The sequence below is a fragment of the Durio zibethinus genome, chromosome 17, assembly GCF_047325235.1.
Source record: "Durio zibethinus cultivar Kanyao isolate XHJ-2024 chromosome 17, ASM4732523v1, whole genome shotgun sequence".
NCBI lineage: Eukaryota > Viridiplantae > Streptophyta > Magnoliopsida > Malvales > Malvaceae > Durio > Durio zibethinus.
The window spans coordinates 3,308,238-3,335,956 of record NC_143178.1 but is presented as its reverse complement, the minus strand read 5'-3'; the positions used below and the strand labels follow the sequence as shown (position 1 = coordinate 3,335,956).

General features: G+C 37.0%; 4 protein-coding genes across 9 annotated transcripts; 2 read left to right on the top strand and 2 right to left on the bottom strand.

Moving 5' to 3' along the window:
- The first annotated feature begins 1,215 nt into the window (after positions 1 to 1,215).
- Positions 1,216 to 4,763, top strand: LOC111277503 (putative aminotransferase ACS10). Of its 4 annotated transcripts, none has more exons than XM_089746107.1 (4): positions 1,216 to 2,081; positions 2,168 to 2,299; positions 3,589 to 3,648; positions 3,779 to 4,763. In XM_089746107.1, the coding sequence occupies exons 1-4, from the start codon at positions 1,674 to 1,676 to the stop codon at positions 4,688 to 4,690; spliced, it is 1,512 nt and encodes a 503-aa protein (XP_089602233.1). In that variant the 5' UTR covers positions 1,216 to 1,673; the 3' UTR covers positions 4,691 to 4,763. The 4 variants fall into 4 exon arrangements, with proteins under 4 accessions (XP_089602233.1, XP_022719678.2, XP_022719671.2 ...); XM_022863943.2 differs by having other exon boundaries at positions 1,351 to 2,081; positions 3,589 to 3,749; positions 3,844 to 4,763; XM_022863936.2 differs by having other exon boundaries at positions 1,470 to 2,081; positions 3,589 to 3,749; positions 3,835 to 4,763.
- Positions 4,764 to 5,345: 582 nt separating this feature from the next.
- On the bottom strand, positions 5,346 to 9,601 carry LOC111277487 (putative LRR receptor-like serine/threonine-protein kinase At1g12460). 2 transcript variants are annotated; one of them, XM_022863929.2, is made up of 3 exons: positions 7,368 to 9,446; positions 6,229 to 7,278; positions 5,346 to 6,142 (listed from the first exon to the last, which is right to left on the bottom strand). In XM_022863929.2, exons 1-3 carry the CDS (start codon positions 8,543 to 8,545, stop codon positions 6,100 to 6,102), a joined length of 2,271 nt encoding a protein of 756 aa, XP_022719664.2. In that variant the 5' UTR covers positions 8,546 to 9,446; the 3' UTR covers positions 5,346 to 6,099. The 2 variants fall into 2 exon arrangements, with proteins under 2 accessions (XP_022719664.2, XP_022719659.2); XM_022863924.2 differs by having other exon boundaries at positions 5,564 to 7,278; positions 7,368 to 9,601.
- A 2,958-nt stretch (positions 9,602 to 12,559) lies between these two features.
- On the bottom strand, positions 12,560 to 15,800 carry LOC111277477 (Golgi apparatus membrane protein TVP38-like). The gene is made up of 4 exons (XM_022863916.2): positions 15,275 to 15,800; positions 13,864 to 14,100; positions 13,571 to 13,788; positions 12,560 to 13,146 (listed from the first exon to the last, which is right to left on the bottom strand). Exons 1-4 carry the CDS (start codon positions 15,557 to 15,559, stop codon positions 12,966 to 12,968), a joined length of 921 nt encoding a protein of 306 aa, XP_022719651.2. The 5' UTR covers positions 15,560 to 15,800; the 3' UTR covers positions 12,560 to 12,965.
- Positions 15,801 to 24,309: 8,509 nt separating this feature from the next.
- On the top strand, positions 24,310 to 25,973 carry LOC111277460 (zinc finger A20 and AN1 domain-containing stress-associated protein 1-like). 2 transcript variants are annotated; one of them, XM_022863905.2, is made up of 3 exons: positions 24,310 to 24,582; positions 24,964 to 25,037; positions 25,205 to 25,973. In XM_022863905.2, the coding sequence occupies exons 2-3, from the start codon at positions 24,991 to 24,993 to the stop codon at positions 25,737 to 25,739; spliced, it is 582 nt and encodes a 193-aa protein (XP_022719640.1). In that variant the 5' UTR covers positions 24,310 to 24,582; positions 24,964 to 24,990; the 3' UTR covers positions 25,740 to 25,973. The 2 variants fall into 2 exon arrangements, with proteins under 2 accessions (XP_022719640.1, XP_022719645.1); XM_022863910.2 differs by lacking the exon at positions 24,964 to 25,037.
- Positions 25,974 to 27,719: the final 1,746 nt, after the last annotated feature.

Genomic DNA, 27,719 nt, shown 5'->3' with positions numbered 1-27,719 from the left:
ATTAATATCTTGCATTATTGTTCAACTAACTTGAATACGTGCAACCTCAAAAAGCTGCATGGATTGAGTGCAAGACTCAAATTTTAGTGGGTACAGACGTCAATAATGATGTATTCCTGTTGTTTGTATGAATCCGTAATGATTCCTCAATCAAAACAAAGTCCACACCCTTATCAGGGAATTAGTGTTGAGAGAAAAATGATCCCACGTCTAATGATTAAGAATTAAATTATATATGATTTTGTAAATAAATGTCATACATTCAATGGATAAAACCATGAGCTAGATCGGATTAAATCTCGAAACGAATAATATCTTATGACGAACGCAGTCCAACAATCTTCTCGAAAAATATCATTTAGGTTTCTTGGATCTTGTAGCGTAAATCTAAGTACAGAAAACAACTAAAGCTTGATTCTTGAACGAGAAAATAGTCAAACTGAATTATTAGTAATTGTCCTTTTAAACATCTCCCTCATTTCAGGTTTCCGAAATCTATAATAGTTGAATGAATCTATACGTTATCCTAAAACAATATTGTTTTCGTCTTCAACGTTTTTCAATATTTTCCCTTGCTTCTTTAAGAAGAAAACTCCTAATCTCAGCATCTATGGACACATCACGTGGACAACGACAAGGCTAACTTGGTGATTAATTTAATACTCATCACACCAAGGTTTAAGGAAATAAACAAGTGAAACTTACAAACCATCTCCTTTCTTGATCCATTTAGCTTCAGAATGTATTTAGTTATTCAAAAAAGAAAAAAAAAAGACAAAACACATAATCTATTGGCCTCAAAATCAAGAATTCAAGATTATGTAAATGAAGTGTGCGGCTTAAATAAACACTAATGTTTTCGAGGGGACAATCAATGGTCCTAGCAAAAAGGTTAGGGAAAGTGACTACCCAAGCTGTTATAGGAAAACTTGGACCTTGGAGGAGTGAACAAAGGTTGCTATAAGAGAAAAACAAAGGAAATGGAAGTCCCCAATAATGCTGCAAAGTTTGTGTGTTGTGTATGATTTCTCCCGGATATCTGGTGACTTGCCTTGGTGAAATTGGCTTTACGTCGATTGTGGTTGTGGTGGACAAAAAAAAGGCCAAAATTAGGGTGTTGTCTTCAAGTGCAAGGGGGGACTTTGAGGACAAAATGTTGGCAGATTCTATCTCCTGTACTCTTGTTTTTATAGAGATTTCATAGGGTTTCTAATTGAGGTTAGATTAGAACAATGTTTTCTTTGACATAAAATATCATGGCTTAAATCGTGTCTGAAATTACTATAAAACCGGCAGTATTCATTTTTTTCCTCCCAGTTTCAATTTCCAAAACCAAACACAAGAAAGAATGGACCAAACAAACGGGAAGGCCATTTCAGTAAACTCACAGCTTTTCCCTCCGAAAGATCACAACAGATAAATCCCAATATCTCAAAAATCCCCCTCCTCATGAGGCTTCAAGAAAGGAACTGCTGAGAACGAAGCTGTATCCCATAACCCAGGAAAAAAAAAAGAGAGAAAGCAGAAGAGAGAACTACAAAGCTACTATTTTTATTAACCCATTAAATCATTTTTGAGTTATGTGGCCAATGGCCATGGCTTCACTACAATGACACAAACCCGATATTTCGGAACCCGAACAGGAAAAAAACGGAGGGGAAGGAGGAGCCGCCATGAGAGTGATAGTTCCTCTACAGGGCGTTGTTCAAGGAAGAGGAGGCTTAGTTTTAGGCTCCATCATCCCTTGCGCGCTCTTTTACTTTCTCCAATTCTATTTGAAGCGACATCGTCATGACCAGGATGACCAGAACGAATCCAATTCTCTTGATGAAAACCCATCTACCCGGTCTCCGTCGTCCGGGAAGTTGGCGCAGCTTCCTGGGTTGACACGTAGTCTGTCTCGAGCTTCGCTTTCGCCGAAAGGTCAGAGTGGACCCGTCACGATTTCAGGTCGGGTTAGTAGGATTATTAAGGGTGCGGATTCTCCGTATTATGTGGGGTTGAGACGGGTCAAGGAGGATCCTTATGATGAATTGGGTAATCCGAATGGGGTCATCCAGCTGGGTTTAGCAGAAAACAATGTGGGTGCTTTTACGTTTTTGTTTTTTTAATTGTTAATATGCTTTATGGTTCCGTTTTTTATTTTTTATTTTTCTTGTTTTTTTAGTTGTCGTTGGATTTGGTTAAGGGTTGGCTAGCGGAGAATGGGAAAGAAGCGCTATTGGGAAATGGTGAAGACCCCAGCATTAGCAGGATTGCAACTTACCAGCCTTTTGACGGATTAATGGAGTTGAAAGTGGTAACAATTGAGAAAAAAATTTCAACGTAACTGTTGTTTTGCATTTATTTTAGTATTATCACTATCAGTTTATTGGGTCAGTCTTCTTGATATGTTTGTTTTTATTGTTTTCAAACTTCAAATGGTTCATATGTTTTTGTTGTTTTCAAACTTCAAATGGTTCATATAATGCTAGTGAGAAAAAGTAGAAGTATTCACTTGTTGGTGACTTCAAGATTTAATTGTTTGGAGATTTAGATTGATTGAGCAATAACAAGGTTACTATGTGCTCTAGGGACTGCGTGTATATGACGGTTCATGGTCTCTGTTAATAATGGCGGCACCAAATAATTTAGTAGAGTCCTATATCTTTAATTGTTTGGGATTCCTCAAAGGAGGGTACAATATTTGGTGTTTATTAAGTGCCTAAGAAAGATCTCTAATAGAGTACTTCATTATGAAGAATGAAGTGAGAATGAGGTCACAAACACCAAATATATGAACTGTACTATTGGAGGTCTGGGTTGATTGCAGGTGCTGGGTGGTAGACACTAAACAGAAGGCAAGCCAAGTTAGTTTCTTAGAGAAGAGGATAGAAGAGATAGAAAAGAAGAGTTCAGAGAAAATAACAAATTGAAATGATTCCCTTCTGGTTAAGTGTTACAAGTTCAATTAAAGGGGGATAAATAAAACAGTTAATAAATCTAACTTCATCAGCTCTTAATTCGTATTAGTGATGTATATTGTTGGTAGATACAAGAACCATTCATTAAAACATGTACGTGCACTGAGATCTTGTAATTTCCAGTTTAGTTCACCTCTTAACACAAGTGTTTTTCTTTTCTCACCATTTATGCATCATGCATTTTGATTACTTGCGGTGTAGGGTTTGATGAAAATTAAAAATCTGCTTGACAACATTTATGCCCATGATCATAAAGTGAACTCCTTGTTTGGAGAAAGCAAAGGAAGATAAAAGAAAAGCGAGAAATATATTAACAATTAATGACAGGTCTTCTTAATTTATGCACAAGTTTTGTAGGTGTATTTAAAATTTTCAGGTGATATAATATGTTGGAAAAATACATTTACCGGCATAAATTATTTGTAAAATTTTAAATTTAACATGTCTCAAGTGATGTTAAGATGTCTGATATAGACATCTTGGGGTCATTAGTCTCAGGAGTCTATTCTCAGCCTACCATCGGGAAGCTCCTCATCTAATGATTCCTTCTGGAAATGTTTTCTTCTTGTCAATAAACAGTCTCTACGTGAAACATTCTTGTGTCTTGACTTGTTATTACTTTCAGGCTGTGGCAGGATTCATGTCTCAAGTCATGGAGAAAGCTGTTTGCTTCCACCCTTCACAGGTATTGCTGACTGCTGGTGCGACCCCTGCAATTGAGATTCTTAGCTTCTGCTTAGCAGATGCTGGAAATGCATTTCTTGTTCCAACGCCATATTACCCTGGGTAATTTTTTTTCTCCACCATTTTGACAGTTTTCATTCTGGAACCAGATATCTGAAGAGGAAATTGAGGTTTTGAACGTATGCAGTTTTGACAGGGATGTAAAATGGCGGACTGGGGTGCAAATAATACATGTTCCTTGCCGAAGTGCTGACAACTTCAATTTAAGTGTAGCTTCTCTTGATCAAGCATTCAACCAGGCAAAAAAACGTGGGCTGAAAGTACGTGGGATAATAATATCAAACCCATCAAATCCTGTTGGCAATCTTCTAAGTCGAGAAACGCTTTACAGCCTGCTAGACTTTGCCAGGGAGAAGAACATCCATATTGTCTGTAATGAAATATTGGCTGGTTGCACTCATGGAAATGAAGAATTTGTGAGCATGGCGGAAATCATTGACCTGGAAGATGTTGACCGGAAAAGAGTCCATGTAGTGTACGGTTTGTCGAAAGATCTTTCCCTTCCAGGTTTCAGGGTTGGTGTTATCTACTCTTTTAATGAGGAGGTTTTGGCTGCTGCTAAGAAGTTGACAAGGTTCTCATCCATATCGGCTCCAACCCAGCGTTTGCTCATCTCTATGCTATCCGATACAAAATTTGTTCATTCATTCATCACCATTAATAGGGAGAGGCTCCAAAGAATGTATGTTAAGTTTGTGGCAGGGTTGAAAAAATTGGGCATAGAGTACATAAAGGGTAGCGGGGGCTTCTACTGTTGGGCTGATCTGAGCGGGTTAATCAGTTCTTACAGTGAGAAAGGGGAACTTGAGCTTTGGGATAAGTTGTTGAATATAGCCAAGGTCAATGTAACTCCAGGGTCTTGTTGTCATTGCATCGAACCTGGATGGTTCAGCTTCTGTTTTGCCACATTGACAGAGAAAGATATCCCTGTAGTTATGGAAAGGATTCAGAAAGTTTCTGAAATCTGTAAATTGAATTGTTGAGATGCTGTTATTTTGTTCATTGATTTTACCCAACCCACTGATTTTTTTTTTTTATAGAAAACTATTTCTTTGACACTACGGTACGGTGGAAAGTCATAGTCCTGACTTGGAAGAAGAGGACCAATTAATGCCATTCAGATCCTAATTGAGAGATCGGTGCATGTCCCAAGCCTCTCCACAGGGATCAACGTTTTTAGGGATTTGCATGTGCATAACACTTGGAAATCCGATCCTTTCATGTTGACCAATATGTAAACGTCAGAAGCTTGATTAATAAAATGACACTGGATCTTGAGAAAACTCTTAAAAAAAATGGGTTTGTTGGATTTGGTGCAGCAGTGTTTTTCTCTATGATTGAGACAGAGCAGGAATTGTATGGTTCCCAAGTAAATTTTGAATAACAGTGAAATATATATGCCATTGTCACAAATTAGGGACCAAAACAAGAACAGTAAAGTGAGCGCATATTTCGAAATGCAAAATGCAGTTAAAGATACTCTAAAAGGGAATATTTGGATGTCCAACCGTGATGTCAAATGAACCAAAAATAAATGAAAAAGCTACTACCTCTAGCAACATTTTCTTTCAACAATTGAGACCGTTGCAACCATAGAAATCTGATATGGAAACCATGCCAAGATTGCAAAGGCTTGGGGAAACCCAATAAAGAAAAGCACCATTAAAGAGCTCCGTGCCCTTTGTATTGTTGAATGAACAATGCTTTTAAGAGGCTTTACCTTTATATTAGACAACATAAAAGAAACTGTCTGCATGCTGTGCTGCTGCCATTGCTGTAAACTTAAATGGGAAGGCTTCCTGGAGGTTTGAATTTCTTGAACTTACTCACCTGGTCCCAAGAACTGAGCAGATGGATACAAGTAAATGAATACTTTTTATTGCACAAAATTACAAATAGAGGAACAAATCAATAATGGTAATAGCAAAATGAATACAAAAGAATGATCTTTTTTTTTTGTCTATTCTTTTTTACCCTAATCAGCAACTCGGTCTCTTTTGCACAATTAATCACATCCCCTTCCAGCTAGACTACCATTTCTTTGAACTTTCCTCAAAAAATATTACTTTAAATCTCATTGGTACTTGATCACTATGGTTCCACTCCAGATCAGATGGACTCCAGAACTTGAACAACCTCAGCCATGCTGGGTCTTCTTGAAGGAACCTCTGATGTACAAATCAACCCCAACTTCATAACCTGTATTAATTCATTTTCTGCAAAACCACGCAATCTTCTATCAAAGCAAGCTGAAGCAGAACCCCTCTCCAACAATCCTCTAACATATTCACACAAAATCACTACCTCATTTAGTGTTGGACTCTCTACTGGTTTCCTCCCAGTTACCAGTTCTAAAAGAATTACTCCAAAGCTATACACATCACATTTCTCACTAACTCTCAAACTTTGAGCCAACTCTGGTGCTACATATCCAACTGCATTATGGAATTTAGTTAAACCGTAATTATCCAAAATCGGAAGCAATTTTCCCAATCCATAATCAGATAATTTAGCCTCGTACCTCTCATCTAAGAGTATGTTAGTTGATTTGATGTTGAGATGGAGAACTGGAGGTCTACAATCATGGTGAAGGTAAGAAAGTGCTCTTGCAGTTCCGAGGGCAATATGAAACCTTCTAGACCAACTTAGTTCACTATTGCCAGCACCTGTACTAGTACTTGGGTAACTTGATCCATGAAGATTATCATAGAGATTCCCGTTCGGAATGAATTCAGATAAAATCAACTGCATTGTTGAGGACCAGTAATAACCTTGAAAAGCAACCAAATTGGGATGTTGGAGGTTACCTAGGCGTCCAATTTCCTGTTCAAATTCATCTTGGTTTCTAATTCTTCCTAGAGTCTCAAGCTTCTTTACTGCAATTGAGATCCCACCTTCAAAGTTTGTTCTGTAGACTGTTCCGATCGACCCTCCACCTATTAGACACTCCTTGTCAAGCAAAGCTTTGGTTCCAGCTTCCCAATCTTCATATTTAGACGGCAAACTTTTGCTAAAGAGGACCAACTTCCCAATTATAACATTTGAATCTGATGAACCTGGTGGGGTGCTCTCAACAACCACTGTCACTTCCTCCTTTTTACTCTTGCGTGCCCTGATGTTCATGATGGTTACCACACAAACCCCTGTAAGGATCACAGCAGCAGCAACAATGGCAACAATTGCAGAAACACTAAGGACCATGGTTTTACCAGTCGTGGAAGGTGTGCCACCTCCCGAACAGGATGCCAAAGGGGAACCACAGAGCCCAGGATTGTTAAAAAATGCTGATGCACCAAAAGACTGGATGGTTTGATCAGTAGGAATGATACCAGAGAGATTATTGTATGAAAGATTAAAATGTGTTAACATATTCAAATTCCCAAGTGAAGGGGGGATTGAACCAGAAAGTGAATTCTGTGAGAGATCAAGAAATTGGAGTTTTGACAAGTTCCCAAGACTAGATGGGATACTTCCGCTCAGATGGTTGCGATGCAAGTCAAGAATTTCAAGATTTGACATGTTGTAAAGAGTATCAGGAATATGTCCCTCTAGAGTATTTCCAGAAACATCCCTGCAGCAACAAAATATAAGTTTCTCAGAATTAATTCAAAGCAATGCTGATGATAATCTCTAACACATTAAGATAGCATTTATACTCACAGTTCACGAAGAAACCTGCAATTGCTTATATCATCAGGAATTCCACCGGCAAGGTCAAGATTGTGCAAATCCAAGACCTGTAGTAACTCAATGCTACCAAATCCAGCTGGTATTGTCCCGCTAAGTGAATTATTAGCCAAACTAATTGCCAAAAGCCTTCCCAAATCCCCAATATTAACTGGTATGGTCCCATTAAGCCTGTTGAACCCCAAGTCCAAAACTTTTAGCCTTTTACAGTTTGAAATGCTTCTTGGGATCTCCCCATCCAAACTATTCCATGAAGCATCGATAAATTCCGTTGTCTCACTACAGGTTCCAATCTCAGGAATCTCACCAAAGAACCCATTATGTGAAACATTGAAATAAGTAATATTCTTAAATTCAAGAACCCCTAGTGGTACCAACCCTGTAAAAGAATTTCTACTAAGATGCAAATATAGCAAGCTTTGACATTTTGACATTTCTTGGAGCACACTGCCACTTAATGCATTGCTACCAACAGATACATACTTCAATACTGAGATATCACAAATTCGAGAAGGTAATTCACCGGTAAGATTATTGAACGAGAAATCAAACCCTTCAAGCTTACTACAATTCACGATGGACCCCGGAATAGAACCCGAAAGACTGTTATGTGAAAAAGAGACATACTTTGTTTTGTAACAATTCTTAAACAAAGCAAATGGAATCTCTCCAGTATAACCATTCTTTGAAAAATCAAGAAATCTAATATTAGGTAAATCACCAATGAAATCAGGTATAGAACCAGATAATGCATTTGAACTCACATTGATCTTCCATAATGTTTGTAACAATGAATATTCTTGCGGGATATTACCTGAAAATCTGTTGCCAAACAATGTCAAGACTCTGAGTGAGCTTAAACCTGACAAGGCAGCTGGCAGTTGTCCATTAAGGCTAGTGTTCCACAAAACAATCTTGTCCACAAATCCCTCTGGATTACAGAACACACCACTGAAATCTACACAAGGGTTACCACTTGGAACCCAGGAAGCCAAGCTGTTGTAAGGGTCATTAGTGATGTTTCCTTTAAATTGGAGCAAGATTTCTTTTTCAGTTGCTGCTAAAGAAATGATGAGGATTCTGATTCCAAAAGAAGCAAGAATCAGGAAGAGCAAAGCATGGGAAACAATAAATTGATGGATCCTTCTCATGCTCGAAACACAGCGGGAACACAGAAAATTGAATCTACCCGTTTGGCATTATAGAATCTGATTCAAAGAAGATCTGCCTATCCTGCTTTTCCAATTGCAAAGCTTGTTGTTTGGACTTGTAAAAATCTCGAGTACCAAAGACAAAACATCACGATCATGGCCAAACACAAACATTTTTCACTTCCTTTCTCACAAAAACTCAACAAGCTCCAAAATTTAACATACATTTGCTCAGCAAAAACAACAGAGCTACCCCTATTAACCCAAACTTTCCTCGATGAATCAAAGACTTATAAGTAAGAACCAAAGATCTCACCTTTTTCTTTCTGGGTTTGAGCAAAAATCTCAAATTTTTTTAGTTCTTTCAGGTCTAGACAAAAGGAGAGTTAAAAAGGGCAACAAACAAAGCATGGGAGAAAAAAATGCAATGAAAATGGTGACAACTGACAAGTGAGAACAAAAATGAAGGTGTCTTGGCTGGAAAGAAATACAGGTGAGCCAATTTAATAACTACATGTAAATATTTATATCTATACGGTTGCCACCAACAGAAGATGAACCACGTGCATGTAATCTCTTTGTATCTCAAAGCTCAGCTCTTTTCTTTACAAAACAACCCACTCCCACTCCCCCTATCTGTCTCTCCCCTCCCATTTTTCTTTGTAGTTTTAACTAATTTTAACTCTCATATAAAAGAAAAAAAAATTGAAACTCCACTGTCTTCTTGGTTCACTCACCTCCGTGCGAGGATAGGGCCTTGGCTTTGTCTTCAAACAACAAGCATTTATTCTCTCACCAACCCATGGTACCAACACTTTTCATCACCATCAAATTATTGGCAGAGGGATAACAGAAGAACAAAATGTGCTTATAAAAAGAGCAAAAATTTTAAGTAAAACCCAAAAGAGAAGAAGTGTAAAAGAAGGAGAAATGATGGTTGCGTTTTTTTGGCTTTTTGCCTTTTTTTTGGTTTTTTGTTGACTGAGTTGTGCTTTTCTTTCCTTCCTATTGCAATGAAGGTTCTCTGTATCCGTTCTGATTGTGACTCTTTTTATTAAATTTAGTTATATGAGTCGTCAAAATTTATTTCCATTTCCCTTTTATTTTTACTTTATAAGCAGAAATTTTGGTTTTAGAAGAAAAAAAATATATGTGTTTACACTGTATTTCCAGCTGGACAATGGGAATCTTTTCCTGTCTCCATTTATTTATTTACTTTTGAAAGCTTCAGCGGATCTTGTCATGTCATGTCTCTTTTGTTTCTGGAAAATTCTTTTTTTTTTTGTTAATTTTTAATTATCTTTTAAATAATTTTAACAGTTTAACTTTAATGGATTTTATTTATATTTTAAGTAACTTGAGGCTGTTGTCTTGTTGCATTTGACTGAGTACATGGTTCTGGTTAGAAACTGAGATGAATCAATCCAAGGTCAAGAAAAGTACAGAAAGAAGCTAAAAACTGAAAGTCTCTGAACACTATTTTTTAACCGTTGAATTGAATTTTTTTTAGGGCAGATGAGCTTAACGTATATGAAGAACCTACTACCATGGACCTTATCAACATTCTCAGACTGAAGGGTCCATCAAAATTTGCAGGAAAAAAAATGGAAAAAGAAAAACTTGGTGCCTGAGGCTTTTGCCTAGTGAAAGATTTATGGCATTTTCATTTTTTAAGGGCCCCCAATGGTGCATCACAGCCTTTTGATGTATCTTTTTCTTCATTCCCATGTGACCATATCAACAGCACTTAACACTTTAACCATAAGTGCATACAAAATGCTTGGAAACACTTTAATATTCCTTAATGGAATGCCAGGCCAGCAGCCCCAAGCACCATCCTCTCATTTCTTCTCCAACCTTCAGTCATTGCCATGGTAGATGTGTAGGTAGAGATGTCAATTCCTCCCCCTCCCCCCCTTCTCACTCTCCTCTTTTTATTAAATCATTTTTTTTTAATTTCAAAACCTCTATCAATCGGCCAAATACACCAAATCTCTCAACAAGAAAAATGGTAATTTGGCATCAATCTTTCTTGAATGAGACAATAACTTACAAACAAGTTAAAAACTAGAAAATGTTTTTGATGTTTTTAACTGGGATTTTTTAGCTTTGCTGTTCAATCTTGCCCAAACTGAATAAAAAAGGATGCTTTAACACAAAGGTTTCTTTGAAAGCAAATGCTTAAGTTTGTAACATCCTAACAACTAGACATAAATAGCTTAATCAAACACCAATCCAGAATCACAAATGAACTGACAGAACGACAGGCTACCAATTTTTACGAGTGTTGAACAGCCAAAACAGCCTTTTTCTCAACCCTTTGGCTAAAACCTACAATTTGATATTTAAACTGTCTTACTTTTGGTTTACAATGCATTCACAACTATAATTGCATTATCTACTAAAGTGTTCTTTGACTGTTACAAAATTTAGGTGAGAAAAATTAAAAATAAAGGGATCTCCATATGATGTTATTTGTATGTATGCAGCTGAAACAGAATTTTTTTTATCCATGTTTATGCTATATGCAACACAATAATGATAGATTTCTAAAGTTAAAGGCGACAAAATCATCATAATCATTGTGTTAAAAATATATCTCATCTTCCAAAAACAATATAATAATGTGTGTCATAAAGGCATTAATGTGCCAAAAGCCAACAAAGTTCAACATTAATGAATGTTATTGATAGAATTGAGAGAATTTCACTTTGGTTCTTTGTAGCAAAGAAACAAACCCCACCAGTTATCAAGTTTGTATGTTTCTTAGATTAACTGTAGTAAATTGGTAAGGCAATTTTACCACTTTCATTTGTCGATAGCCATGTAATTTTGGAATGAGAGTAAAGGTTCTTTTTTTTTTTTCTTGGTAGTATTTTGTTAATGTTTTCATTAGGATCTGTATAAGTATTTGCATATTTCATGAACTATTCATAGGATGCCAGCAAAGATGGCAGAAGATGTAAGAGACAGAATGCCATACATCTGCCCAACTGTTCAAAAGGCAATTATGTGGACAAAATCTTTTCCAGTCTTGATTGTTACTTGCTTTATGATAGTAGGGCTTGATTGAAAGATTTGAGTATTTTGGGGGAGTCCGAGTGCTGGGACTTTACCCTTAGCTTGTTCAAAAATAAAGGAGAAAACTCCTTGCCATGTACCAAAAGTGTGAGAATGCTTCAGTTTCAGTCCATGAACTTTTGGACTAAACGTTTGAAAGAAAAAAAGCTAGTGGCAGTTTTGAATGAAACATTGTCCAACAGAGGCGTAGCTTTACTTTAGGGATATTTCTTCATATTATTGAGATCTTAAAGGTTAAGCAGCCAGGTGAGAACATCATTGTTCTACCTTAGATGCTTTGACAATGATTGAAGGTTACGCATACAGGAGAAAGCATCATTGTCCCACCATTTAAGGTTGAAACTGGATTTTAAAACCACAGAAAAGATATGAACAATTCTTTATTTGGGTCAGTGCTCGCACCCATGGTTAAAAAATAGAACAAAGGATAAGTGTCAGGGGGTTCTAGGAAAGAGCCATAAATTTTATATCAATTATGTATTAGAGTTAATCTTAAGATATAAATATTCACACCTCTTTAATTTATGAGACGTTTTTCGTGAAACAAAATCATGAGATCAACAAGACAAAACAGACAATATCTCATAAATTAATATAGATAATGACATTTAATATCAAAACTAACTCTAATGGTACTAACGATGTATCACCGAAGACGATGAACTTCAATTGAAGGAAGATGTCATGATCCTAAAAAAAAATCATAAATCTTACATCGACTATATATTAAAATTGATATTAAGATAAAAAGTTTACACCTCTTTAACTTACGAAATACTTTTTGTGAGATAACCCTGAGATCAACGAGTCAAAATAGACAATATTTCATATGTTAGTGTGAACCGCGACAATAAGCGTGTACATGTGAAATCCAATAAAATAAGAGAGACCAAGGAACAGTTTGAACACCATTCGGCCATAAAAAAGCAAGGATTCTGCAAAATATCATATACAGCAAGTCAACAACAAAATGAAACTGATTTATGTATAAAATGTCGGCGATTTTGCCTTGGTCCACTTCAACTTTCATATGGCAGACGTGTCATTCATATACAAATCTCAATTATGTGTGCTTAAGAGCGAGAGAGAGAGCAAAGAATAAAATTCTTTAAATAAATGGAAGATAGAAACAGCCTTTCTGTATGATGCCAGATTTTTGTCTTGGTTCCCTCTGTGTTACTCCTTCACAATGCTTCATAGGACCATGTTTGTCCTCACACATTCCATCCAATAGATGAAGTTGTTTAATAAATAAAACTTCATCCAGCCTATAACGTTCTCAACATGAATATACACCTAGCTCGGGTAGAGATTGTTTCTCTCTAAAACAAACTACGGCTTATTGCAACACTAAATCTTCTTCTTTCTGCAACAATTTTAGTTGCCTTTTCGCATAAACTGTGAAAACAATTGTTGTCACCACTGTTACAAGGAAACCGCCTACATTTAACAAAATCTGTGGAGCTGTTAGGGTGTGTCGCTCATTCGAAGCATCTGCCAATGTCTGTATGAGGATACCACTGCAATAATCAATATTCTAATAAGTTTTGGAGGTATGGAAGTTATGTCAATTAACTATGCATGTTGCCATTAAGAAACATCTATGATAGGAAGCATACACAAAAGAATGGATAGCAGAACAACCTAAAAGTTGCGAACCTGTTACTACCCAAAAATACAGCTCATACACTGTGTGCATTATTTTTTGGGGTTTGCATATCTGACTAAATCAGGTAATGGTCTAAGATTATAAGGTACATTTAAGAAACATAGATGTACATGGATATGCGTATACAAAGATCTTACATCTGCATATGCATGCACATGCACATGTGTTGTAATGATCAAAGATTGTATACAAATTGAACACATATGCATAAGTAAACACAAACTCAAGATTAAATACAGAAAAAAAAATGAGGGAGAGGGAGAGAGAGATCTTACGTGTATATTGCAACAAAAATTTCAGGCACCATTCCTACCAAAGATCCCAAGATGTAAGGACCATACTTAACATGTGTTGCCACTGCACAGTAATTATATATGATATATGGGAATGGAGAGATCCTGATTAATGTTACAGCTTTAAACTGATGAAACCAATTTCCTTCACCAGCTGCTCTCAGAATGGCGGCTTTCTTGGGATATTTTTCTAACCAGCCCTGCATAAAAATGGAACTACTTGAATATTCATTGAATAAAGGGTGAACAATAAATTCTTCGGATAAGGTACGCACTTGAATTCTTTGAAGGAAAAGAGAGCCAATAAAGAATGGAAGTGAGATACCCAGAGCAGCTGCAGATATGATTAGTAGAAATCCAAAACCATAACCAAATGTCATTCCTGCCACCCACATAGATGGTGTAGATGGTAAAAGTAGCGTGGGGAATAATGCCACAGAAGCAAAGACTAGAACTGCCAGAATCGGAGTACTAAAGGTTGTCATCTCCCAATTTATTATAGGCATTAGCTCCTGCAGTCATCATGTCATTCGTCAAGTCCAGTTAGAAAGTGCAAAGGAAATCATCATTTTTAGCCCTCAGTTCGCATGAAGATCATAGAGAAGAATCATAATCTATCATTACAAAATCAAGAATTTTGGGTACACAATGGACCTAAAAAATGAATCAAACCTAAGTGTCCATTTGCTATATTTCATAACTTAGTTGGAAGAATGAAGAATCACGCTTAACACAACATAGACACATATCCCAGTAAGTAAAAGTTAATGCTTATTCAGGTGCTGATTAGTTTACCAACATTGTTAGTTTTGGACCAAAAACATAAAGTGAGAGAACACATATCAATTATAATTAATTTCTCAAAGCATAAACTATTCCCATATAGAGATCACTAGAGTGCTTTGCTGACATTTTGAAGCTAAGAAGGAAAATGAACATAGAATGACTATTCTTGTGGCAAGAAAGAATGTTAAGGGGAGACACGGATAGACATAGAACCAAACGATAATTCAGCTCCCTCTCAGCAAGCAGTCAAATATATCACATAAAATTCAAAGATAATAACATAAGCTGGACTGGCAACTTGCCATTAAGAAAAGAGTTCCCTGCCCATAATCATCATGTAGACTGATGAATTTTTCTAACTTTAAAGATAAAAGCATGGTCATCCAACCTTGACAATCCACACATTCTGACTAAATAATATGCTTAGTCAATAATAAGATCAACTGCACCAGTGGAGAAGGTTTCAGTTCATTTTAAGAACAAACCAGCAATGACCTCCAAAATATATAATGATAGAAACCATTATTATTTATTATACAATATGCAGAAAACACAGAACAATATCATAACCAATAAATGTACCGCACTAACCCCATACGAGCGCTCAAAGTCAAAGACATTGAATTTAGCAAATTGAACAAGGTTACAAAACCCAAGTTGAAAAAAGGAAAAGAAAACCATCTTTTAGTTGACAGTTTAATATCATGTAATCACTAAAATCCACCAAAAAAAAAAAAAACCAAAATTCCAACAAAAAAAACTGTCATTATCCTTTTGAAGGAAAAAAAAAAAAAAGAAAGAACCCTCAAAATTAGTCAAACAAGGCAATGTAAATTGCAAGCATAAAAAAAAAAAAAAAAATCCAACCAAGGCATGAAATTGAGGAAAAAAATAACCAACCTTATCTATGAAAAATGGGCCAAGCCATTTGAGGAAAACAGCAGCCAATAACCCTATAAAGGTAATTAAAATTCCCAACTTGATCCAATACCAAACAGACTTTCTCCCTATTGAAGAAAAAGCTGACTCTTTTAACGACAAATCTCTCTCTTCCACTTCACATTCTTCTAATAATCTCTGTCTCAAGTTTACCCTTTTGCCATTAACATCATCATCATCATCATCACCCTCAATTCTTAGCTTCAGCTCTGGCACCACCTCTCCTCCCTCATCATTAAAAGTCATTGAATTTCAGAACAAGAACCCTAATTTCCTGTTTGGTTCCTGAGATAATTAGAGAAGAAAAATGTGCGAGGGAGGGGCGAATAGATTCGAAGAGAAGATGAAGGAGAGTGGTAGATGAATTGAGAGCAAAGATGATAATCTATTTAACAAAGCAAGCAAACCAAAAAATAAGAAACGTTTGATTTTTTTGGTTTTTGATTAATTTAAAAGGAAACTCAACGTTTATGTTACTTTATTTCTCATTTGTCAATTTGGAAATATTTGTTTTCATAAGGTATTGTAATTTACGATGCCGCCATTCGAAGCAACGGCGTCGTTTAGAAAGTTTTGAATGACACGTGGCGAAATGAGTGAGGTGTGATCCACTTTGATCGGTAGAAGACGCTGAGGGAACTGAGTTTTTCAGCCAGTTAGAGACTTGAGCTGCCAACACGAAATTGACTCACTCCATCGTGGATAAATACTGGAGTCCAAAAAATAATTTGTGGAAAGAGGACATGCTCCGATGGTGACATGGTGGTGTGCTAGATTTGGAGGACAGAGCAATTAGAATTGGACACGTGTCACACAAATAGCTGGCTGCCACAGTCGGGAAAAGCTGGAACGCGTGCTGTGGATCTATCCTTTTCCTTGACGTTTATAATCGAGGGCATTATGTTTACAACTCCAAGGAATTCCACTCAAGTAAGTACTCCAAACCAAAGATGTTAACTAGATTTGGCTTTCAAGCTCAAAATATGTACCAATCAATTTGGTTTATCGTGTTAAGGAACATAGTCTTCGTACTCAAAGTAACAAATTAAGTCAATAATTATATGATTTAGTAATAAAATATTTAAAATTTTTATTTTAATGTGTTAAATAAAAAAAATCGCATGATTAAACTTACTCAAAATGATATTGGTAAAACACTAGAAAGGATTGAGACCAAGGTTCTAAAGACATATAATTTAGTCAAGTATATGGACTAAGACCAAGATCAGAGTGCAAGAATACACTTGTGATGAGTTATATGGTGCTAGGCATAAAGATTACTCGTTGGAAGGATCTAGAACATTTTAGAAGAATGGTGCAGGCAATCAAGCATAGAAAAACTTAGAATTGCTTAGAGACAGGTTAAGCACGTGGGTGCAAAAAAGTTTAGAAAAGCCTGAAGGTAGACCAAGTGTGCAAGCACCAAAGTTTCCAGAAAGACTAGGTGTGGGTACAATGTTGGGCACTGTAGCACCTAGATAAGGAAGTCTTTAAAAGACCATAGCTGCAAGCAAAATGGCACCCAGATGGATAAGGTTTTGGAACCCATTAGGTCGGGCACTCAGTGGAAGTGCTCGGATTCTTCTAGACCCAAGGGCTTGGCAGGGAACCTAAAATCAGCATATTTTTAAAAAGGTCTTAATCGACCTTGTTGGGGTTTGGGCACCCTAAAACTATCTAAAAGGCTCTTAATGGCGACACACTTGAATTCATTGTAACCACAAGTATTAAGATGGCTTAAGTATAAATAGGAGAGCCTCTCTCTTATTTGTACATAAGCAATAACCAGAAGATGAAGCAAGAGTGTGAAGTATTTGGGACTAGGCCTTGAGAGCATTTATAGAGAACACATAAGAACTATGCTCCAAGCAAGTGTACATACCATATCAAATGAATATACTATTCTTGCCTTAACCATTTTATTCCTAGTTTTCTCTTAAACTCTTAGAAAGTTAGGTTAAGTTTCAACACAAGTGCACAACAGTTTATTAGTGCATGGAATAAAGTCGGTTAAAGGTTACTTAGGTATACAGATGGTAGTTTCCTACCTAAAACCATACAATAGCTAGGCTTAAGCTCCCGGCCTGTGACATAAGCACTAACTTGAGCTTTTACGCATGTATGCCAACTAGTTGAGGCCATGGGTCACTGAAGCAACCAGTTGACGGACAACATGGCCAGAAGGCATGCGTGGCCTAAATTTTGCTCTATGGATGTTGCCATAGATGTATGCAATGACAAGCCCATCACATACACTTACTCCCCTTGTGGGTGAAAGAGGGGTGACTTGAACAACCATTCCCTAAAGAGCATGAGAGATTTTATAAATATGCTAGCAGTAGATATTAAAATGTCTATAATAGGGACACTTTTAGGCATATCCTACTCTAAAGGTTTATAGGTACTGATGGTGGATAAAGTATGTGCCCGTATTAAGGCCTAGCATGTGCCAATGGTGTTTGAGGCAATTGTTCGCAACAAGAGCTAGCATATGCTAATAGTGTTTGAAGCAACTGCCTTTACTAATGACCATCTTTTATCGATGCTGATTAAGGCATGTGCTTGTCTGGGTCTAGATTGTGCTAATGCTGATTAAGGTATATGCCCTTACTAAGGGCCAGCATGAGCCGACGGTGGTCGAGGTAGGTGTTCGTACCAAAAGTTAGCTTGTGCCAACGGTGGTCGAGATAGGTGCATGTACCAAAGGCCATCTTATGCCAATGATGGTCGAGATATGTGCCTACATCATATGTTAGTATGTGCTGATGATGGTCGAGGCCTTGACCAAAGTTTATTCTAGGCCCCAGTGTCCATGCTAAGTTTGAGCATGTGCTAGTGTCACATTTTTTACCTAGGGCACCATCACCGGAGCAATGTCAGAGAACCTGACTGGTGGCATTAGAGGTTTTAGCAATTGAAGGAGTGGGTCGAGAGGTGTGTGCACAATAATGCAATGGGTGTCAATCTTTAGCCCTTATATTGGCCCCATATCTCCTAAGAAACCTCGACAATTCATACATCTTAAAGAGCATAAAAGCTTTTATAGGTTTGTAGCTAATAGCCATTCAAGTTTTTAAAATGGAAACACTTTTTTTCAAATGGCCATAAAATCTTTTACACTTTAATTTTTTTAGTTGAAATTTTTTATGGATACCAACAAACAAGGATCACGTATACCAATTTTGGGACCAAAACTCCTAAAAAAATTTTAAAAAATCTCAACTGGCGATGAAAAATAAAAAATGAATCACCTTGTCATAAAATATCACATGAAGGCTTAAAAGACCGTTATATGAATTTACATCCATAAAAATGGTATTGGCATGACAAAATTATGAAGATGTACCTAAACTCACCTACTGTCTAATCATGGTGATCATGGTGCGCAACAAGGGCCTAGGATAATAGTGCGTGATGTGCGACCTAGCACTTGTCGATGCTTTCGAAAAACTATTCACCCCAAGGGCCAGTATGTGTCAATAATGGTCGAAGCATATACCAAGACCAAAGGCCAACATATCCCGATGGCGATTGAGGCATGTGCATATGCCACAATCTGTAAACTGGTCTGGCTCATAGGTTCTCTCCAAATCAAGGAGCAATTTTAGATTTAATAAGACAGGGTCTGACTGCTATGGGAACTAAGCCTTGAGATCTATTGGAGGCCCAGGTCATGGGAACTTAGCCTAGAATAGTGGTACGGGTAGTGATCAAGACTCTAGAGGCTTAGGCACGGTATTCAGGTTTGACAAAATTGAGCCAGGCTTAGGTGCGGGTGTTAATGAGTACTTATATGAATTTACAAGCCATAAAATGGCATTGACTCAACAGAAATATGAAAATGTGCATGAACCCATCTACTACCAGTCATGGTATGAATGGTGCATGGCCCGAATTTAGAATACCCGCACTTGATGCGTAACCTAGCATGTACCGATGGTGTTTAAGGAAACTACCCTCACAAAGGGCTAACATGTGCCAATGGTGGTCAAAACATGTCCGAAGACCAAAGGCCAACATGTTTCAATGGTGGTTGAGCCATGTATATGTGTCATTATCCGCAAGCTAGTCCATGCTCATATGTTCTCTCCAAGTCAAGGAACAGTTCCAACTCTAGTAGGAAAGGGTTTGATTACTAGGGGGACTTGGCCTTGAGGCTGACTGAAGGCCCAGATCATGGGAAACTGGCCTAAAACAATGGTATGGGCAATGATCAAGGCTCTATAAGCTCAGGCTCAATGTTCAATTTTGGTAAAATTGAGCTAGGCCCAAGTGCAAGCGCTTGTGAGCATTATATGAATTTACAAGCCATAAAAATGGCATTAGCATGAAAGAAATATGAAGATATGTCTAATCCCACCTATTGCCCAATAGTAATGCGCATAGTATCTGGCTCGAGCCTAGGATACCCACACTTGGTGCCCGGCTTAGCATGTGCCAATGGTGTTTAAAGGAACTACTTGTAAAAAGGGCTAGCATGTGCTTATGGTGATTGAAGCATGTGTTGAAACCAAAGGCCAACATTTCCCAATGGCGATCGAAACATGTCCATGTGCCACGGTTTCCAAGCTGGTCTAGGCCTAGCGGTTCTTTTTGAGTTAAGAAATAGTTTCAGTTCTAGCAGACAAAGTTTGACAACCAATGAGATCAGGCCTTGAGGCATACTAGAAGTTTAGGTCATAGAGAACTAGCCAAAAACAATGGTATGGGTAATGATTAAGACTGTAGTGACTTAGGCATGATGTTCAGGTTTGACAGAATTGAGCCAGGCCCAAGTGCAGACGCTAATGAGTGTTATATGAATTTACAAGCCATAAAAATGGCATTGGGATTGCATAAATATGAAAAATGTGCCTAAACTCACCTATTGCCCAATCGTGGTGCACATGGTGCGTAGCCTAGGCCCAGGATAATTGTGTGTGGTGCGCGGCTTAGCATATGCCGATGTGTTTAAGTGACTACCAGCACTAAAGGCTAGCATGTACCGATGATGGTCGACGCATGTGTCGAGATCAAGGGTCAACATGTCTCGAAGTCAGTTGAGGCATGTGCATGTGTCACGATCCGTAAGGTGGTCCAGGCCCAGCGGTTCTTTCAAGTCGAGAAGCAGTTTCATTTTTAACAGAAAAGGGTTTAACAACCTAAGAGACCAAGCCTCGAGGCCTGCTAGAAACCCAAGTCACGAGGCACTAGTCTAAAATAGTAGTATAAGCAGTGATCAAGACTCCGGAAGCTTAGACATGATTTTCAAGTTTGACAGAATTGAGCGAGGCGAGCACTAGGGAGCAATCAAATTTAAATTCTAATAATTTTAAATATTAAAAAAATAACATCATATTTATTTATAAATTGTTTAGTAAAATTTTTTCACGTGTGAGTAGTCATGTTTGTATTTACTAGGAGAGATCGAAGCTATTTTTCTGGCACAAAATTTAGCTAAGATTGAGAGAGAAGTGGCCAAGTGGGGAGTTATTGTGTGGGATGGAAACCTTCCTTCTTCTTGCTGTAACCCTGGCGTTTCATAATTTCAACGAAGTCATATTTTCTTCAAACAAAAAAAAAAAAAAAGAAAATTTGTAATCTGTCAAATCTTGTAGTAAGGTAATCAGAAAAATTCTTGCAAGTTGAAAGAGGCTTGTTGATGTTTGTAAGGATATTGTTGAGGTTTAGGTGGTGGTTTTGCAGTGCAGCTGATGGTGTCTGTTTCTCTTAAGAATCTTCATGTTCCATAAATGCAGCTAGCTTGGAAGCTGTTCATGCTGTTCCTGGAACAATTAAGCTGATGGCTGTTGACTTTTGTTGTTGTTAATTGGCCTTGCTTAGGTACCAAGGTTTTGGAGAGTTCTTTGGGAGGATTTATCTGATTGAGATTTTCTTCAAGTAGAGCCTGTTCATTTGGAAGGATAGGCACGTGCTCTACTATTTATTCGTAATCTTCTGAATTAGATGGTGATGATGGCAAAACTTTTGAAGGTCTCGAAAGGGAAATGAGCAATAATGATGGGGATAGGGTAGCCATGGGTTATACTTCAATCAATCGCTTCACTGCATGATCTTGTTTGCTTTAGATAATTATTCTCTTATGATTGAATGATTTGTAGACACGATACTATCAGAATATAGCATAGTCTAAGAGATACAATCACTTTCTTTGCAGTAAATTTAAGCCATTCAAAGAGCTTAATTGGCATGCTACAAAAGCCCTAATCCCAAAATTTGCAGGCTTCAAGTCAATTCATAGTTTATATGTTATGGGAGGGATCTAACCCGACATTGAAATTTCAAATGTAGTTGATCAAGTTGAATTCCTTGTATCAATTAGAAACATGAACATCTGATAAAGGAAAAAGAGAAAAGATACATTCCATATTTTCATTGCTATGTGAATCAAACTGGTTAATCTAAACCAAATATGAAAAAAATTATCAACATAATCTAATGTACTTGTGGCCAAATTTAACAATGTAATATTCCTGGAACTGGCGAGAGTGAGGCAGGGGATGGACATCTGCATTGAGCATATGGTCTGCAACCGTTGCTGACTTAAGCTCCGTCTATGTTTGTTCGGTAGTGAGTAGAGTCCTTTGGACTATGTTTCATCAATGAAGCTAAATAATTCTGCATAGCCTCACTCAACCCAGATTTGGCTGCTACATCAACCATCTTGTCCCATTTTGATTTTGGAAGTTCCTGTCCTTGTTCCTCCAATTGGAGCATCCTAACAACCATGTCCCGAACCTTGCAAAACAACTCTTCTTGTTTTGCCTTCAACATCCCCACATATTCACTATGCGGAACAGTCACTTATTTCTCAACTGTAACAAGCAAAAACAGTCCCCTGCCTTCTAAAAGTCCAAACGCATCCGCCATAGCATATGCAGCATCCAGGATAAGGGTTACGATGTTATCGGGGTTTTCCTAGGGGACGGATTTTTTGTCCTGATGCAATTGTTTCCAAAACAACCTGTCTAATTCGAAAGGAATTTTCATGTAATTCAACATCTGAGTTATATAACTCCGCGGTTGAAACAATGAAAAATTATCATCACATGTCAACATGTCATATGGAAGATGAAAGAAACTCCATGAATTATGATGCTTAATGTTGGTTGGAATACTTGCATCTGTTCTGTTTGAAACATATATGATTCTAACATTGCACTGGAACTTTAACATAGGCGAAGGTGCATCGTCTCTCTTATCTTTGTTTGGCTTAACAGAGAAAAATACCTTGTAGTCATGCCCTGGAGGAGTACTGTCAATCGCCATTGGCATGGAATAGAATGTGGATATGGTTTCGTGATGGCTAAGGAACAGAAACAGATTTTGGGTAATGGGTTCGGGCGAGAGACACAAAAATAGGTTATGTATTGCCAAACCTCGTATATTTGTAATTGTTAAACCGACTCTTCTCCTCTAATCCTCTTTGAGTTACGATTTGTTTATATTTTTAATCAACCGGCATAGCCAATCAGAGGAAAAAATTAGTTTTTCTTCTTCACACTTGCTCTGCAACTCATGATCACATAATAATCAAAGACTCACTTATCAGTGGATCTCAACAGAAATTTTCATTTGATGAAAAACCCAATTTGGAAATGGCATCATTGCCTTCCCTTTCCTGCTATTTTAGTTAGGGGAAATGGATTAAAATTTTGGTTACAATGACACATTGATTCTGACTTTCCCTTTTATCTTTCTTCATCAACACATTTAAATGATGCATATAAAATCGAACTGTTATCATTGGCAATGGTAGATGTGAATAAAATGTTCAACGTTAGCTTGATTTACTACTTATTTCAATACCAAAAAATGGCATGTCTTATATATATGCATTCAATATTGAACTAAAAAGTTTGAGAGAACTGAAGACAGAGTAATAGAATAAGTAAAGAGGTTGCAAGTAAAAAATTTAATTTTTAAATTTATTAGATATTATTTTTAAAGAATAAATATATGAATTAATTTAATGAATGAATATATGATTGCAACTGAATTAAATTTGTAATTCACCTATAAACAATTTTACAAATAATATTTTTTTGAATTTATTGGTGCAAAATTTTTTTTATGAGAGAAATAAATTATAATAAAATTTCGACAAAATGGGTGGAATGATTATTTCGATTTCAAAATATTTTTGAGATTATATTTGAATACTAAAATTAAGTGTACGATTATTTTCATTCAAATTCAATTTTAATTAGATAAATTAACATGTCCTTAAAGTTGATATTTTTTTTTTAAAAAAAATTCAGTGTAAATAAATTGTTCAGTCTCTCAAATTAAGATAAGATGTGGATAAACTAATATGTCCTTAAAATTGTTACTTTTTTTTGTAAGAAAAATTTGAGGTAAATAAGTTATTCAGTCCCTTAAATCAAGATAAGATGTACCATATCTGATAATTTAAAATAAATAATTATAAATTATGCATTTGATATGATCTCAATAAATGATCACCGATAAAATTCGAACTCAAAAAAATAACTCTAACCATTTAAACCAACCATTAAAAAATTGATACTTGAAAGAATGGTTCAAGACATGTAATGTCACTGAGCAAGGTGTACGGTAGAGTAGAGAATTTGAGAATAAATTACAAATTAAAAAAAAAAAAGACCATATTTGGTCCGGTTCTGTAACCCACAGTTGGACCGGGTTCGCTGTAAGCAACGGGAGGAGGCGTGTCAATGAAGGGAGCGTAAAGAGCACAGTCGCTTTCTGAGACTGAAAGCAACATTTATTAATTTTAACAACTAAATTCCCTAAACACCCTTTCTCAGAAGAGTGGATCCCACAGCACTAACCGTCGGATGATCGAACCCTTGACGTCATCACAAAGGCCGGATTAGATCGGATGGCTCAGATTTGGACTCCTGTCAAAATACCGTTGTACCCTTGCCATGCAGGCATAAAACCATGGGTGCCGTACACACAAAACCAAACACCCCCCCCCCCCCAACAAAAAAGAAATTTTGAAGTTAAAAGCCAAACTTGAAAACCAAAGGTTCCGTTGTGGTTTTGGTTTTTCGAGTTTCAGCTTCGTTTTCGTTTTCCTTCTGTTCCCTTTCTTTTCTTTCCCACAAAAAAAAGTCAGGATTTTTCTGCTGTTCCTATAAAATTTTCTCAATTTCTTTTATTTTCTATCAAATTCTGAAAAAAAAAATCTAATCTTCGTCTGCGAATTTCCCGATTTCTCTCATCGATCGACGCCGACCTAAAAAAGCAACAAACAAAGAACCTCCGATTATCGAAACAGCGAGGTATGGTTTACTGGTTTTAATTTTCGATTTGAATTTTGATTTTGTTTTACTTCTGGGTTTTCATGTTCATCGATTGAAGAAATTTCAGGTATTTTTTTCCTTTTTGTGTGTTGTTTGACTCGTAAATACTGGTGGCTGGTCGATTTATTCCGATCGACGGCTGATATTAAATTGGGATTTTTACGTTGATGGATTGGAATTTTATCTAGATTCTTCAGGAATGCTCCTGATTATCGGTGGAGTTTGGGTTTAAGTGGGCGTTTGAAAGACTAAATTACCCTCCTTTCCGTTGACCCTAGAATAGCTGTCCGAGGGTTTGTCTGTACTTTTTGTATATTCTTTTTCCTAGTTCCATTCTGATTTGTTTTCTGTCTTACCCAGTTTGAGAAGGCAACACATTTTTTTAACATGACGACAATACCCTTGCTACGTCGGTATAGCCATAGAAAGAACATGTAGGTGAAGGGTATATTCGTTAATAAAAAATTAGTCTTAGGGAAATAATCAATATATATTTTGATTGCGAAGCTCGTTGGTGTAATCCACGTTAGATCTTTCTGATTTTCCGTGAAAAAAAAAAGAGAACAAAACCCTAATCCTATTTTCTCATCTTTGATTGTAGAAACCAAAGCAACGCACATATAAAGGGGAAAGAAACCATGGGTTCTGAACAGAATGAAGGAACCAGCTTTTCACCATCCGAGCCGAAGCTTTGCGCCAACGGCTGTGGATTTTTTGGCACGGCGGCGAATATGAACCTATGCTCCAAGTGCTATCGTGACCTCCGGGCGGGGGAGGAGCAAGCTGCGAAGGCTAAAGCTGCCATGGAGAAATCCCTCAGTGTCCAATCGAAGCAGCAGGATGTCGTTGTGGAGCTGCCTCATGTGGGTTCGTCTTCCTCATCGATGGCAGTTGAGCAACAACCGACTGTTGTCGCTGGTGATGAACAGGCGGAGCCAAAGCTGCCGAACAGGTGCTTTATCTGCGGAAAGAAGGTTGGATTGACTGGGTTTAAGTGCAGGTGTGGGAGTACATTCTGTGGTGAGCACCGGTACCCGGAAAAACATGAGTGCTCCTTTGATTTCAAGGGTGCTGGGCGTGATGCGATTGCCAAGGCAAATCCTATCGTCAAAGCTGATAAGGTGGAGAGGTTCTGAAAAGGGGAGGCTTGGAGTTAGTTTGACTGAGCCGGTGTTCTTGAATGAATTTGCCTTTTCTTTCTTGTCCTCTTGGCTTTTCGAGGGTTCTATTAGATTTTGGGTCAGGAAAAATGCGGGGTGTTATAATGTTCTTGCTAGTGTTTTGTGGTGGTTGGAATGATTGGGACGGTAACTTAGTTGATTCCACAATAAGAATGGATCAATGAATGTTTAGTTTCAGTTTACTTTGAATGTTTCTGTCTTGATCTTTATTTTATCCATATTTATTAGGTATATATATAATGTTTGTGCTATCTACTTTGTATGTTTGTTGGATTAAGATCTTATCACCATCAAAATTTCTAATACGTGATTGATGTAAGTTCTTTTAGCTGCAAATACTTAATCTTGTAGCTACATATTCTGATTTCTTACCATGCTTAGTTCTCTGGTGGAGAGATGCCTGTCTCTTATCATTCTTCAAACGCAGAATTTCCGCTGTGGATGTTGTTTCTTTTGCATTCAAATTCCCCAGTTTTACCCCATTTATGGTACTCGGTTCTTTTCCTTCCAATGTAACTTTTTAAGTTACCTGCATCATCTAGTTATTGCTTCATAGAGGCATCAACCCTTTTTCTTTTATTGTTCCATGCTTCTGTTTCTATACTGGATCTGCATTTTGATTTGTGTCTATTGCTACCTCCTGATTCATGAAAACTTCTGAAACTTTTAGCCAGTTGATATTCTATATGATTATTGGAACGGAATCGAAGTCACTGTTGTTGAAGTAGGTGAAGAAGGCGGCATTGATGGCAAGGATCTCCTCTCTCGTTGTTGTATCTTTCAGTAAGGCTGTTTAACTGCATTTCTCTTGGCCGTAAGAAGACTGTCCCTGGTCGTGAAACATGTCAAATTTATATGGTATCAAACATATGTAAAACATGTCAAATTTATAAGATACGCCCATGAAATATATTTTTGGTGTCTGTTTAACTTATTTTTTTGTTAAAATTTTAAATTGTGTTATTTTTGTAATTTTTTTAACATTTTCATCTGATATTACAATGTAGTGTTAAATTTTAAACTTACCAAAAGATTTCGAATCCGTAGCTATTATAGGACCTTTTCAGATTCTACTATCACGTATTTCTAGTAGGAGCAGAGCTGAAATCATAGGGTTATAATCTTCTATCAGTTTGGCATTCCTGGAATGCGTATTGATTAGGTTAGAGATCATCTTGGTACCCTTCCTTTTGTGAAAAAATTGACCAAAATTTACATTCTTATGTGTTAACATCAACTGCTCAATTTAACCTTGGATGATGAGTTTTTCATTCTGAACATTCAATTCCAGTTGTTTCTTGAGCGGCTTTCTGCAACCTGTAGTTCTCGTAACCCATAGGTCGTAGCGGGTAAAGCTCGTTGAAATTAAAGTTTCAAAACGTTTTGCACTTTCCACTTTCAGTTCCTATTTTAAATTCGAGTACCCAAGGTATGGGCCTTGTTGGTCGGATGGTGGGAGAAATTGCCATTGCATACGAATAACTTCTGGAGTCCATATTATCTTCCTGGAATCATACAATTTCAAATTCGACAGTCAAATTCGAGGAATCTGTGAATGTTGTTGACTGTACTAAAGCAGTATCATAATTTCATATATAAATATTAAAAGATTTTCAGTTATTTGGCCAATCACCTTGTTGAATATATAAAATATATCCGTCCATGAAACTGGCAAATGGTGGTTCCCCCATAATTTGGTGGATGGTGATAAGAAAAAAAGGTCAGCAAAGCAGAGAACCTCGTTTAATAAGGTTGTAATTTTTCAATTGGACAAACAATTAATTACTAACATAATACTTCACCTTCCAATTGTACACAAATGAAGCGGATATGCCTGAATGGTCAGGGACATTAGAATTCCTATTAACTTGTTTATATTAGGTGGTGAGATACAGGGTACGATCTGTATCCAGTAAATGGAGTGTTCTGTTATGA